Source organism: Mycteria americana, chromosome 4 (genome assembly GCF_035582795.1).
Source record: "Mycteria americana isolate JAX WOST 10 ecotype Jacksonville Zoo and Gardens chromosome 4, USCA_MyAme_1.0, whole genome shotgun sequence".
Taxonomy (NCBI): domain Eukaryota; kingdom Metazoa; phylum Chordata; class Aves; order Ciconiiformes; family Ciconiidae; genus Mycteria; species Mycteria americana.
The window spans coordinates 30,240,022-30,255,578 of record NC_134368.1 but is presented as its reverse complement, the minus strand read 5'-3'; the positions used below and the strand labels follow the sequence as shown (position 1 = coordinate 30,255,578).

The following is a 15,557-nucleotide window of genomic DNA, read 5'->3' as shown; positions in this document are numbered from 1 at the left end:
TACTTTTACAGCAGTCTCAACATGTACAGAATAGCAGATCAAACATTACTGATTGCTTTAAAAATCTTTATACATTAAAGATGGAGATGCAAGTGAACTGGAACGTACAAGACAGTACATGAATGAAGCTTTTCAGTCAGGGGCTATGACATGTCTGATCTGCATTGCATCAGTTAAGAGGAACCAAGCTGTAAGTATTTTACAGTATTCTTTTAGAATAAAGCAAATATAACTGTCTGAATAACTTGTGTTTAATTATATTACTAAGGTAATTCTTGGGATTGATAGTTTTAAAATAATAAGAGTACTAAATGCAACATTCGGCATCTTTGGATTTTTCAGACTCTTGAAGAAATAAGTGTTTATATATATGAGGCTTATAATCAGAATATGTATTTTTTTAACATATGTTTGTTATTGTAATATAAAATAGTTATTTTTAAATTTTAGAGAGTAGCAGATGAAAAGAAAGAAGTGAAGGAAGGCCAGTGCTTGCAGTGGTGTATTCAATAAGCTATGTTGTAGCAAACACCAAAGCAAGAAATACTAGGAAGTTAGAAAATATTCTTGTTTGATTTATAGCGAGGGAGCCAAAGTAAACTTTGCTGCTCCAAATGCTGATCAGGTGAGAGAAGGGTGGCATGTCTGAGAAGATTGTCTTATTTCATATAGGTACATTTTTCATGGGACAGATTGCAGGACAAACCTTTTTTACTTTTATGTATCAGCTTCCCTTTGATGTTGACAGGCCCAACCCTGTTTCTGCTACAGTTACTTGAATCAAATACATGTTTGCAACTGGATGTTTAACATTAAAAGAAACAAAAGTGCAGAAAATCTTTAACTTCTTATGCTGGATGTACATGAACTACAAGTATCCAATGAAACTGTAGTAATTAACTTTTTTTTAGAAAGAAATGCAATATGTTTTGTATGAATTCTTAACATATTTAATCCATATTTTTTCAGACCTTAACGTATAAGTTTAGCTTGATTTTAAAGTTCTCTGTCTCTTGATAGAGTTAATCTCATCTCAGCAAAAGTGAGATGATTTGGCAACTTGGAAGTCTTCTTTTATAATTCAGTGGTTTGTTAGTTATCTTGAATCTGTAACATTTCAGCCAAGTGTGGTTTTTTTTTTTACTTAGTCTCCTGTTTAGCTTTAGTTTTGGGAAGTTAGTTATACTACTTTTAGAAACTTATGTCATTGACGTTGTCCTCTACAAGTTAATGGGGAAATTCTCCTTGTTTTCACAGTATAATTTTATAACAATGTCATAAGTTATTAAAAAAATAAAGAAATTAAAAGTTAAATTTTCCACTGGATTTCTCTTATTAAATTGTTATAGTCATTCTAAGCTGACAATTTAAGACATCAATATATGGAAAGTACCACAGTCATAAAACTGCATTTCTGTTATTTAAATTGCTTTTCAGCAGCAGGCTGATATTCTAAGCAAAGGATTCTGATTTCGCTCCAGAACTGACAAAGAGAAGTACACTGGGAACAAGAACTTAAAGGTTTAGTGATGGAGAGAGGACACTGGCCAAATCAACTCTTAAACACATTTGCTTTTAATTCTGTTCTGTTTTATACTTCTCTTGCTCTTTGAACAAAAGACACTATGTTGAAAGCCACACTTCTAATCAAATCTTTTTTGTACTAGCATTGTATGTAAATCCTAAAGTTTGAAAGGGGGAAAAAAATCTTCTTAGTACTTTTACTACCAAGATGTCTAGAGACCTAGAGTATGGGACAGGGAGAGAGGTGGTGGGAGAGCTGGGCTTGTTTAGTCTAGCAGAGAGGAGGCTAAGGGATGATATGATTGCAGCCTCTGTCTACTTGGAGTTGTGAAGGTGGCTAAAGCCGAAGTCATCTTGGTGACAGGTGGTGTAATAAGGGGCAATGGCACAAACTGGGGCTTGGGAGGTGCAGATTGGGTACTAGGAAGGTAGTATGACACTTGGAGCAGGTTGCCCAGGATGGCTGTGGAGTCCCCATCCTTCAAGGTTTTCCAGCTTTGCTAGACAAAGCTGTGACTGAACTGAGCTAAGCTGGCAATAGTCGTACTTTGGGCACAAGGTTGTGCTACATGACCTCCAACAGTGTGTTTAAATGAACATTTCTATGATTATATGAGTATTTTGGGCTCCATAAGCCTTGGCAAAAACTTCCCACAGCAGCAGGAAAAAAGATTATAGGTATGAATCTTTAACAGTAAAACTGTCTGTATTAGTCCAACAATAGGTATAATTATCTTTGGAAACCCATTTTTTAAATGGAAAAATAGGAAGCTTGTATTTCTTTAGATATTACAGATGTTCATCAATGGAAACAGAAAGAAACCTAATATAAAGCAATTGGCACTTGTATCTTCTCTTTAGGTCTGGAGCTGTTGTGGATGCTTTTGTATATTTCACCTGGTGTGTATCCAAAAGTGGGCCAAGGACAGCCTTTTCCTTGTGTCTTCTCCTTTGACGGATGATGATTTTGGGAAGAAAGATTATCCCTGGCCATGGTGAGCTCTTCATTGTACATTTACAAAGATACTTTTATTATGAAACATATATGGACTAGAGTTACTTTAGAAAGGAATGATACTTGTAAATGACATGCACACCCAAAAAAAAAGCTTAGAAGGCTGACTTTTCTCTTGTTTTTCTGAAATATTTTTACGTTTTCATTAACATGATTCAGGAATATTTCACAGTAATATTAAAAACCTGCTGCATCAAATTTGTTTTAACCTCTGAGAAGGTAACTTACCTATTATCTGTGTCAGCTTCTTATATTTATTTCTGAATGGGTTTACGTATTTGTGACTTTTAAAATAGGCATTGTGAAATAAATTTAAAAAACCCCCCAGTTCTAAAATAGCAAGATTTAGGGATTTATTAATTTTTTTTTATAGTCTCTGTATAACTCAAACATTAAAGCCAGTCTTGCAGTTTTACATGAGATTGTATAAAGAAGAAGGTAATATTGTGGCTGCGTGAATAATGAAGCTTGTTTTTTCAGGAGGTTTGTGTCTGAAAGTTCAGTCAAGGTTTCTCTGTGCATGTTTGTTCTATGCTTTATTTGCCCAGCTACTTTTATGTGGAAACTTGTAATAATATCTTTGAGACAGAATCCTCTGTCAAATTTGGTTGAAAGTGTGTAGTGGATTCAAAAGCTCTATTAATGTGGGATCTCAGAGAGCAGGTTTGCTTATGAAATAAGGCATAAAATTGTTGGCTCACAGTGTCTCAAGTTGATAATGCTTATTCTACTACAAACTAGTTTTGTGTTTAAGCATAATATTTATAATTAAAAAATTTCAAGGTGCATGGTATTTTATTTAACATTTAAGCACATGATAAAACTGTGCAGTCACTATGGAGAAATGGTTTATGGCCTTTCATGTATTATATAGGGGCAAATTTACATTTTATTTGATAAAAATTAGTACATAGGTCTTTCAAAGCCTCTATTCTTCTCTGAGGAGGAGCTCCTTGTCTGTTGTCTTTTCCCAGTGTAGCCAGAAATGGGAGCTGCTTTGTTTTTCCTTCCTTGTGTTGCCTCCCTCGTCCACGGCTTGGACCTGAAATCCTTTAGGGCCTGTGGCACTAACAGGTTCCAGACCTTTGGTGCCTATATACCTTTAGGAATAATGTATCTTTTTTAATATCTGACACCATCAAGGGTAACAAATAAAAGTGTGCATCTTATAATGTCTAAGATGCTGAACTGATACAGTCTAAAATCTTTCAGATAAAATTTTAATTATTATGCATAGTTTTAATAGCATCATTAAATCTTGTTTTACATAGCTTGTAAATTGCTACTGGTAAAAACCTGTTTTTTAATCTCTTTTTTTTTTTTAGTGGTTCTGTTTCAGTAGGTTAACTCTGTTGCATACATTCCTTTGGTATTGCTTGACAAAAAAATTGTTCTGTATGCTTGCTACACTGAATTTTTTTGTATATATTCTTAGAGAAAAAAGACTGCAGTGATAGGACAATTCCTTCGACATTCTAATGAGTGTATTGTAAAATTCGACATACAGCAAGACCTTTATTGTATATTATAAATTTAATTATGATGTTGTTGGTTACGGTAGGTGTAAAAATGTTAATTGGTAGCCTGGTAACAATCTTGGGAAACTGAAATGGTAAAAACTGCTTTTCTGTTTAAAAAAATCTTCAAAAAATTGCTTTTCTTTTCACTCCCTTTTTCCCTTGTTGTAGTCCAAAATGTAGGTTTGAATACAAACGGTCTGAAACTCCTAGTAGGTATTACTGTTACTGTGGAAAAGTGGAGAATCCAACACTGGACCCATGGCTAGTGCCTCACTCCTGTGGTCAGATATGTGAGAGGGAATTCAAACCTTCTTGTGGTCATAAATGTCTGCTGCTTTGTCATCCAGGTAAATCCATTGTGTCTCTTGGTTGTATGACCTGTATTTATGTAGCTGTTACACAGTTTTACTTAAAATCTGCTAACTATATTTAAAATTCTCAGAATAAACCAGATGTACTCAAGGCTGCATTTGCTGAACGGCCATTAGTGAGGTATTCTTTTTCCTGCACTTAGGACCCTGTCCACCTTGCCCAAAGATGGTTACAACAACCTGTCACTGTAAGAAAGCTAAACCAGTGCCCCGAAGGTGCAGTGCCAAGGAATGGTCATGTCGCCTGCCGTGTGGACGAACGTTGCTGTGTGGACAACACACTTGTGAGAATTCCTGTCACGCAGGTAGACCTGCCTTCTTAAACTTCAGAGGATTAGTTGTTTTAATTGTTAAGATACATCATTCTTTTGCAATTCCTACTCTCAGTGTCACTTGTAATTACATGCAGGAGATTGTCAGCCTTGTCCACGAGTCAGTAAACAACGGTGCATCTGTGGAAGACAGACAGCAGAAAGACTTTGTGCAAGTCCTCAGTGGCAGTGTGACCAGGTATGCTGAATCTGTCCTTTTTAGCTTACTTCTCATCTTTATAAAAATTGATTACTCAGTGTATTAAGGATTGGAAAAACTCATTCAGTAAGAAAATAAAATTATTTTTTAGGTTTTGAAAGTGCAATCAAAAATGTAAGCAGCAGTGTTTGAGAATGGATCTACTTGGTGGCCCAGTTAATTTCTGACAGTAGTTAAAATGTCACTGTTCAGGAATTGTGCTAGGGTCAAGTTAGCAATGAATTTGACCTTGTATATTCTGTTTTCTTGTACTTGAGGTTGAAACTTCAGCTGCTATCTTCAAAAATAAGCATGAAACCACAGCTTAGTACATAAGAGTTTCATGCTTATTTACTTCTAGTGACTGTAACAGAATGAAAGCTTTGTGATTCATTCTTTGAAGTATATTTGCAGCTTATTCGTAGGACCAAGGCTATGGATTGACAGACTGTAAAAAATAAAAATAATTTAAAAAAGTAAGTAGCAGGGGGAAGGTTGCACCGAGACGTACTTGGTCATTATGATCCCAGTAAGAAAGGCACTCAGCCCCTGTAAAGTATCAATTAAAATGCCATTTATTTCAGCTAACACTGTAGAGAAAGGGAGTATAATATAAATAATAGTATGGCCCTTTACATGCTGGGAACCCCAAGCTGTGCAGCATTGAATGGGCCTCTGATCCATGTGCAGCATGCAATGCAAACCCCATCTGTAGAAAGGGTTACCCCATTTTGGTCATTGAAGCTGTTGTAGGATTTTGTTACAAGAAAGCAACTATGTTCATCATTTTTACTATCAAACAGAAAGGAGGCTCAGACAAGAACTTCTTGCTGCACTTTTAGATAAAGGCAAGGACGTGCAGGTGGCATAATCGCTGGTACCAAGTGGGAGCTGCCTCCAATCTCCTCTGCTACAATAAGTTTATCCTGTGGCCAAGGGATATGTGCAGCACAACACAGGCCTGAAGGCCAAGCTGTATGTGCAACACTGCACAGGCCTGGGACTACTCAAGTTAACTGTTATGTGAACCACTAACTCCTCAGTATACAGTGGTCTTCCAGTCAGGATCACTGCAGGGGTGATCAGTTTTATTTGGCGAACTCAGCGAATGTAAGATTTGTTAACAAAATTCAGAAAAAGTTAAATTCCACGCAGACATCTCTCACCCCTAGTTTTTCCCCTTGGGTTGCTTTGTCTTGGTATGTAGTTCTGTTACATTGCATTCACTTGGTTTCTCTGAGTTTTCCAGGTGTGTGGGAAACCTTTGCCTTGTGGTAATCACACATGTGAACAAGTTTGTCATTCTGGTCCCTGTGGAGACTGTCCTCGTTCTGGGAAAAGGTCCTGTCCATGTGAAAAATCAAGTAAGCTGCTTTTTTTTTTTTTTTTTTAGTAAGACAAATTTGAAAAAAAAGTCATCCAGTCTTTGACAGTCAGTAGTTTAGGTTAATTCTGCAGCGCAGAGTCCATAAAGAGTTCTTACAGTGAACTGTGACATCTTATATTAACTTTTTTGCTTAATTCTTTCAAAGCTTTATTTAGTACCAGGGGTTTAATTGGCCATGTGAATAATTGAGTAATTCTAGAGAAGCTTTTAAAGAAATGAGAGAGAATTGGCATTTGAAGTCATATTACACAGTGCATTTTTTTTTCTAAATATTTTGGGTTTTTTCCTAAATGTTTGCTTGTACTTTTCTCTCTTCATCTAGAGTTTACGTTGCCTTGCACAGAAGATGTGCCCACCTGTGGCGATAGTTGTGACAAAGTTCTGGAATGTGGCATCCATAAATGTTCACAGCGCTGTCATCGAGGTCCCTGTGAAATATGCAGACAGGTTAGTTTTACTATAGCAGGCTCACGTTTTGTTAGGGTTTTTAAACACTATGTGTCTGGAACAGTGCAAGTCTCCTAAGCAAGATGAAATCATATCTATCACAAAATCTGTGACTTTCTGTTCATTAAAAGCAACACATTTTTTCCCTATTCCTCCCCACCTCAACACAATTCTGAATTAATAGTTGAGCATTATGTATCTGAATGGAGGCATGGATGAGGATTTTATTGTTTTGGGTTGTTTTTGTTTGGTTTGGTTTTTTTAAATTAATTATGCCCTAAAAGACACTTAATTTTTTCCCCAGCTCTTCTAGCTTCCTTGCTGCTTTGTCTTATTACGCTGTTTCTTCATTAGTGAAATGGAAGATGCTGTAACATAACATTATTTCCTTGTTAGTAAGAAAATAATATTTTGCTCTGCTCTAAATATCTGTCGAGCTTCTGTGGTGTGCTGGTTTTGGCTGGGATAGAGTTAATTTTCTTCATAGTAGCTGGTATGGGGCTATGTTTTGGATATGTGCTGAAAACAGTATTGATAACAGAGGGATGTTTTAGTTATTGCTGAGCAGTGCTTACACAGAGTCAAGGCCTTTCCTGCTTTCCCCCATCCCGGTGCGAGGGGAATGAGCAAGCGGTTGTGTGGTGCTTAGCCACCTGCTGGGTTAAACCATGACATGTGATCTGGCCAATAAAGCTGTTGCTCTGTCTGCTCTCAGTTGTCTCTTCCTGAACAGCTTTGGCCACAAAGTCTAAGGTGAAAGTAGTTAGCACATGATAGCTGGGATGAAGGTCAGATAAACCTGCTCACCTACTTCTTAAATTATCTGTATACATGGTGGATGAATCTAGTTTACTATGCAGGAGAGGTACTTTTTTGTATGAATTTGGTTTGCATTTACGCTTGAGATGTCAAGCACCACACACTGGAGTGGTTCCCCTGAAGTGGGTTCCCTCTTGGTGAGACCAAGACTACAGTGAGGTGCCATCTAGAGCACAGTGTTTGCAATACTGACACAAGGTCTCCAAGTAGTTATTGTATAGACGTATGATCTGCTCCGAGCATGTGATATACTTCCTGTTGTGATAGAGCATTGGAATGTTACTCTCCAATGAACTTTTCTTTATAGCTAGTAGTAGAACATTTTATTTTCCACTTTTTTTTTTTAATTAAAAATTCCCTGCTTTTTTCCTTATCTTGCTGCCCAGGAAGTTGAAAAACAGTGTCGCTGTGGAAAACACACTAAACGCATGCCATGTCATAAGCCATATCTGTGTGAAACAAAGTGTACTAAAATTCGTGATTGCCAAAAGCACCAATGTAGGAGAAAAGTAAGTATCCAGAGGTGATCTTTCTTAAATGTATTGTTTAGATAACATTTTTTTTAATTTAGATGTAATATTTTATATTGTATATAAATCGCATCAATCTGTTGTTCTACCTCATGTTATTGTATAGAAAGAGGAGTTTTCTTCAGTGTCATTCAAATTAGTTTGCAGTGTACCAGAATTCTCTGAACAGCATGTCAGCAAGAAAAACTTAGTGGCCTTAAAAACTGGGAGGGGATTTTGACAACTTTCCAGTTCCAGAAGGCAGTTTTGCTTTCAGATACTTGTGTAGTTACTGATGCTTTATGCATTCTGGAATAGTTAAATCCATTTATTTCCTTACTTTGTAGGAAGAGCTGGGAATATCTCATAACTTTGTAAGGGACATACTCTTATTTTTGACAACGCAGCATTCTACCCCACCTTCTAATATAAATCATTGCAAAGAGCAGTGGTCTGACAATTGGGAGTTTGAGTTTTGTTTCCCTACTCATTTGAAGTCAAAGGAATGATTGATAGCTCAGACCTATCTTTTCAGTTTATTGATTCAAGAAGGCCTGAAAGTTGCCTGCTCTGTGTGAATTAAGACATTATGAAAGTTGGACTTCTTACCGCAAAGAGGCATGAAAAATACAGTTTTATTCTTAGGTATTTTTGAGTAGTATTATTATTACAGTGAATTTACTTTATGTGAAAAGATGGCAAAACAAGTAAATGCAATCTTGACATCTTTAATTCATGCTAAAAAATCCAGGTTTCTCTTCCTAATTGCCATCCTTCCTTATACAGTTTGGAAGGAGAGTACCTTTCAAGTTAATAGAAAAGATGGGATTCTCTCCTGACCTGGCATCCACCAATGTGGTGGTGTTGTCATGTGTTCTGATTCTTCCCCATTACTACTTTATATAAGAACAGAAAGTAGATAACTGATCCTAAAGTTATCTGACCTTTACTACAAAGGTAAAATGTTTTTAAAACATTTTTGTGGCAGGGACAATACAGTATAAAAGTGGAAGAAAATGCGGAGTAATGGGGCAAACTGTTGGATATCGTACATGTAATCTTCTGAAATTATTTTGGATTAAAACATTATAAGAATTTGAACTTTTAAAATGTTCTTATGCTTTTTGGAAGCCCTCTGCCTTTTTAGTGTATTGAAATGATGCTTTCAAATGTGTGTATTCTTGTTATTTTATAATTTGAAACTTTTAAAACAACTTTACAGATGACTTCCTTTCTATACCTGGCATGAATTTGAGGAAGTTTGACTAAATCGCATGAAAATTTTTTTAAGAAGTATTGAAAAAATGAGATGATAGAAGAGGGCAAATTTATACCAGAAATGTCTAAGTTTTCAGTTATATAGAGTATATTTTTTTAACAGTGCTGTTCTGGAAACTGTCCACCTTGTGATCAAGTCTGTGGGCGGACTCTAGGCTGCAGAAATCACAAATGTCCTTCAGGCTGCCACAGAGGTAAGAATAGGTGAAGGATCCCTGTAGTGATGGAATATTGTTTGTTTTTGCCAAACTTTGTGCTTGCGTGACTCTGCGTGGTGCTTAATGAATTCTCTGCCTTGTTGCATGTAGGCTTTTTGTGGGGGCAGTGTGTTTGAAAGGTTTTTAGTGCTGGTTAGAGCTTAAGGACTTACATAATGACAACCTGAGTTTTTACCTGGTAATTCGGCTTAGCATTGTTCCTCTGAAAATGCTCTGTCCCCTTTCCAGCTGCTTAATTTAAAACCCATAGCTTGACTTTTTTTCCCAAATAATTCTGTTCACTGAATATGCATAACAAAGTCCAACTACATGTAGAAATGACTGTGCTGGTTGAGACTGGATGGTTTTTAAAAATCCTAGAATACAATGTGCGATATGAATGGGCTTAAAACAAAATAAAAAAAAAAGTTGATGGAATTGGAATGTGTATTGGTATCTTACTGGTAAAAGAGAAAATAAGAACTTGTTACTGACTATATGAAGGATAACAAAAAAGTTTACTTCTGCATCCAGTGACCTTGGTTAAAAAGATGCTGAAAATGGACAAAATTACCTGGCAGCTTTTATCCTGGCCAATTGCTTTGACATTCGCTTGGTAGGGGATTAAATTGGAATGACTGAAAAAGTGGCTGCCCTCTCAGCAGTTTTCCCCACAGAAGCTGCTGCCCTGCTGAAACAGCAGCTGAGCAGTCTATGTAATTTCCCTTAGTATTCTGGACTATAAATTGCAACAACTCGGGAAATAATTCACAACTTGTTCAGCCAATCTTGCTTTTGAGGCAGTGATTCTTAAGAGGACAGGACGGGTAAATGTGGTAGTTGTCCCAGTTAACCTGCTATTAAATCTGTCACCACAAACTAGTGGTTTGGTTTTTTCTCTGTTAACTGTGCCCCTTCTCTTCTTCCCCTTCCTTTCTCCTCCCTCCCCCATACCCCTCCAAAATCCTGGAAATACATAATTTTTTTTTTTTTGTACTGTCAGAAGAAAATTGGTAACATTGTTTTTCTCCATTAGTTTGGTTGATAAGTAAATCATAGAATAGAATTCTGGTTGGAAACCTAAGGAGCTAATGCTGCATTATAGGATAAACTTTCGCATTGAATAGCTGTTTATATTTGGTACGGCTTGCATCTTACAGCCTGGCTAAAAGTGACAATGATTTCTAATAACTAACAGCAGTATAAAAATAATAAAGCAGTGCCTATAAGAAAACAAAAGTGAACTTTGAGAATGTAAATATCAAATATATACACTTTAAAGTGTATGTAATTTATCAAAACAGTACAATTGTCAATGCCAAAAGTTGCATCTAATGAAGCTAAGAACTATGATATCAGATGATAAATTTAGAAAAGAAAATAACTTTTGTGTGCTTTAACAAATTAGTACAATCTAGTACAATTTGTAATAACTTGTCAGAATGTTGGAAAATATTCCTAATAAAGGCAATGATTTTGATTTCAAAATATTTATATTCATGTGTTTCTCCTTATACACCAATATTGTAATAGCTGCTGATATTTTATCTTCAGTATGTAATACCAGGTCAGGTTAATTTTGCAGTGAGCTGCCAGATCTCAGTAACCACTAATTTTAAAGGAAATAGTATGCCTTCTAGAAAATAACTTGCCAGATTAGGTCCTTTAAAAGGTACCTGATCTCAGAATTATTAGAGGTTGCTGATAATAAGCACTTGGCCTTTAGCAGGGGTTCCTGAAAACAGATAACTTCATCTATTCTGTTTGTGGTTTGATTTTTACGTATCTCTTTTTCCTTAAGTATTTAATAATGCTTGCTGAAATTTAGCATGTGTTGCCAGGGAATAGAAATGTTTTGTTTCCTACTGTAGTACATTATAACACTTGATTTGAGAACAATGTGCTTTCACCTTAACTTCAGGCATATATGTGATCTCTGCCCTTTCACCTTTTTGAGAATGTAGGCAGTTGTCTTTGTTAATAGAATATTTAAGTAAATTGTACACACATTAGCCATTCTGGGCAGCATAGCTTTAGACCTTCAGTTTATTTTGTGAAAGTAGCTGTTTATCTGTGCTGATAGTATATTATAATTTAATTTACTTTGCAATATAAAGACTCTATACTTCCATCCTTTTTTCTTCAGCAGCCTTTTGTCAGTGAGAGGTCTGCTTCTTGAAGCATTGCTTCTCATATCCTGCTAACAAGTCAGAATTGCTTAAAAAGTTGTGCTGTCGGTAACACTTTCAAAGCATTGCTTTCTTTAAAGTTTCAGAATGCAACATGATTAGTAAGCTAAAATCCCACATCTAAATTTCCTTTTTTTGGAAGATGCATATTCTTACTGTTAATTACTCAATAATAAAAATATTAGCAGCTGGCACTTGATGAAGAAATAGTGTGGGAGAGCTATAAATTAAAACATAAATATTTTATAGATCTCTTTTTTTTTTTTTTTTTTAAGTATCAGGTTAGTAGCATGAGTAACTTTATAAAGGAGGAGGATCCTTTCAAAAAAGGATTAATTATACATAGAGGATGAACATTTCTTTAATATCATACAAAATCTGCAAAAGTTTATTGTGCCAGTTTTTCGTTGTATCTTTTCTGTCTTTTGAATATAGATGAAAAATGACATGTCTTCATATGTATGTAAGACTGAAATATAAATGGCAAATATTTAAGTGTTTTGTGATCCAAACAACTGGGCTTTAATAATGCTGACCTCTTTTTAAAATATGAGAGGGATTGTTTCTAACTTGATACCAGTTAACAACTGTAGAATAATCAAGATTATTATTAGTATTCTTTAAGAATGGTGAAATTCTCTTTCCCAAAAGGGATTTGAAACTAAGCAGGAATTAAAAATTAACAGCCATCTATTATTTAGATCAAACAGAATAGGACAATTATACCATGTACATATTCAGAGTTATGTTGGTTACCATTTTTTATAATCAGTAGCTTAGTCAGATTATCATATTGTTAATATATTTATTTTTAGGTAGTTGTAATCCATGTCCGGAGACTGTAGATGTGAAATGTAATTGTGGGAAAACTGTCATTAAAGTGCCCTGTGGCAGAGAGCGCACCATCAAACCTCCCAAATGCAAACAGCTGTGCAGGTCAGTATAGAAAGTGTCTGTGTATTTCTAGTTCTTCAGTGGAGTTTAAGGTGTCCTTAAAGAAAGTAATAAATATACCTTTAAAAGGCAAAAAAAATTCCTTTAATATGATTACAGATATTACTTCCCAGTTTTCTGTATTCTTGACTACACAGATGGAGATTAGCAATAATCCTTCCTATCAGACACCTCTTTGATGCTGTGGTTTCATGAGCAGCTTGCTGCTGTCAAGGGGGAGGTTCTGTCTCACCGAGCACTTCTAATTCTGTAGTCCCACTCCCTTCTTCAAGTCATCTCTGGTACATTTTGAAGTACCTCCATGAGGCAGTTTACCTAGAAAACTTGACTAGCAAAAGGAAAAAGGAGGATATTTTCTGCTGGGGTGTAGCAAGATTACTTAGCACAGAGTAGAATTAGGATTGAAATAGCTGTTTGAATATACAAACCCAACTTTGATTTTCATTTAATTTAGAACTCCTGTATAATTTTACGGTGATATTAACCACTGCTAAAGGTGAGAAGTAAACTCATTTAAAAAAAAACCAAACAACCTAATTTGTCTCAATTCTTTATATTTTGAGCATAATTGTCCAGTGACTGTAACTTCATATTTCTTGCTGTCATATTGATTCATTCTTGGATTTTACTTCAGTCGACCGCCTACCTGTCACCACTCTACCCAGGAGAAACACTATTGTCACTTTGGTCGGTGTCCTCCGTGTCGTCAGTCCTGCCAGAAAACATTAGCATGTGGTCATTTGTGCCCTGTTTCCTGCCACGATCAAGCACTTGTGAAGCAAACTGGCTTAGTAAGTAAATAGTGAAAAATGGTGTGTTATTTGTGTTCTGAAGAATGAGCAACAGTTGTTTGACCTTAATCTTATGTTGGAGGATTTTGGAGTTCAGAGTAAATAAATAATCAAGCATAGAGGTATGCATACTGCTTAACCGAGAAACTAAGTGGTTCTAGCTCCTTTCTTGCAATCTAATTAATTTTGTAATACATATAATTGAATGTGCTGTTTTCAGCAGTTATAATTACTCAAGAAATTATAAGATTTTTGTTAGAGTTGTATTACCAGCATTTAATTTCAAATGTACGCAATTACTTTTAACATAAGAGCAAAAATAAATTTTAACTGATACTTACAAAACCATCAAAATTTGCACAAGTTAGAAGTGAGAAATTGTTTGGCATCTTTAAACATGACACATGCATGCACTGCATTATGATAATTTCACTTGTTTAGTAATTGAAATATTTTTATATTTTTACCCTTATTAAATGCTTAGAATTGTATTGCTGGTTTTTTTTTGGCTTTGTGCTTGATTTTTAGCAGTAGGGCCACAGGCCTTCATTTTCCTATCCCTAACCATGCTAAGGATGAAATTGTAATTTTTTGCATGTAGGGGGTGTTGAGATTTCCATTAGTAAAAAGTTAGTTACTAGAAAGTGGATTTGTTAGAACTGGGATCTCTTTAGATTATATGTTTGTTTATGGTCAAGCAGATAGTTCCCACTGTGTTTTGTATTCAACCAGTGTTGTCTTTTGCTCTCAGCATCAGTCTGCAGGTCCTTGGGAACAGCCATCTGAGCCAGCTTTTATTCAAACTGCATTACCATGCCCTCCCTGTGAGGTTCCTATACCAGTGTAAGTATTAAAAAAGAAAACAAATAAAAGAAAGTTTGGTACAGAAGGAGATTTTTCTTTTTATACTGTTGTAGAGATGGACATGAAAATAACCCTATTTTCCTCTTCAGATGCAATGAGCCTATGTGAACACCATTCTCATAAAACTGGGAGCATTGGTGGTTGTTTAATAAATATTTTTGTAGTGTGTGCTCACTGTATGAAAGGACTAACAGTGTTAGTGAAGATTGGTTGTTTCTAATACATTGTGCACAATGCTACCTTAAAAGAAAAATATGAAAATTGCAAAGACAGCCATTGTAATTTGATAGTCTTCAGTAACATACAACTTTTTCCATATAGTTTCTATCTTGTTTGGTTTATCGTAATTTTCTGCGTAATGATTTGCTATTTTGTTTCTCAGTTGTTCAGTTATTATATACTAATGAATGGCAGGTGGATGCCCTTTATTCCATTTGCTTGTCTCATTTCTATTTTTGACCAGAAGGTTCTGCTCCTTGGGTAGAGCCGAATCAACTCTTTCTGTGATGATGCTGAGGATATAAGGGAAGACACGCTGATGACTTTTTTTCACCATTCTTTTCCAATTTGATAGAACTTCTGTTTACATTGTGGAATAAGGACTCAGACTTCAACATTTATCTGAAAAAGGAAATACTGGGTTTTTTAGTCTGTTTTTGTGTTGTAGTCTCCTACTGTTTTAAACCCTGCATACTTCACAGGCATTAGTGCCTATTAGTTTTTTAAACATCCCTCTTAACGAAGGAATATTATGTCTTCATTTTATGAAGTGACAAGTAGACAGAGGAAGATGATCAAAAATAGCCATTTAACTGCCTATGTAGATATGTTTAGAACTTAATTTCTCAAGGATTGTACTATGATAGGTTGTACTTTTGTTCAAAACTATGAGCGCTTGGCACTTCTGATACTTGGGCTCAAAGTTCAAAACCAGACTCCCAGAAGGTAAAAAATGTGTAGTTATAAACAGTCTGGTTTCAGTGTTTGGGTAGATGCCTGTAGAAACGGTCTCATGTAGGTATTCAGCAGAGGTCATTGTGTAACATCATGCATAATGTAGGGCACATCTCCTAGTTCATCTGAATTCCAACCTCAAAATCACATCGTTTAGTCTGAAGACTCCTCCCCAGGGGAGGTTAGTCTGCCAAGTGAGAAGGAAACCATACTGGAAAAGTTGTATTT

The 15,557-nt window shown here is 35.7% G+C and overlaps 1 protein-coding gene across 1 annotated transcript in view; it reads left to right on the top strand.

Moving 5' to 3' along the window:
* NFXL1 (nuclear transcription factor, X-box binding like 1) overlaps positions 1-15,557 on the top strand; it is a 48,392-nt gene that overhangs the window by 2,174 nt on the left and 30,661 nt on the right. Inside the window, exons 3-14 of the mRNA XM_075500027.1 lie at positions 81-190; positions 2,386-2,519; positions 4,228-4,406; positions 4,574-4,735; positions 4,840-4,940; positions 6,190-6,304; positions 6,650-6,774; positions 7,980-8,102; positions 9,484-9,574; positions 12,582-12,702; positions 13,355-13,511; positions 14,263-14,354. Coding sequence (XP_075356142.1) covers positions 81-190; positions 2,386-2,519; positions 4,228-4,406; positions 4,574-4,735; positions 4,840-4,940; positions 6,190-6,304; positions 6,650-6,774; positions 7,980-8,102; positions 9,484-9,574; positions 12,582-12,702; positions 13,355-13,511; positions 14,263-14,354 — 1,510 coding nt within the window. The remainder of the gene's footprint in view (positions 1-80; positions 191-2,385; positions 2,520-4,227; positions 4,407-4,573; positions 4,736-4,839; positions 4,941-6,189; positions 6,305-6,649; positions 6,775-7,979; positions 8,103-9,483; positions 9,575-12,581; positions 12,703-13,354; positions 13,512-14,262; positions 14,355-15,557) is intronic.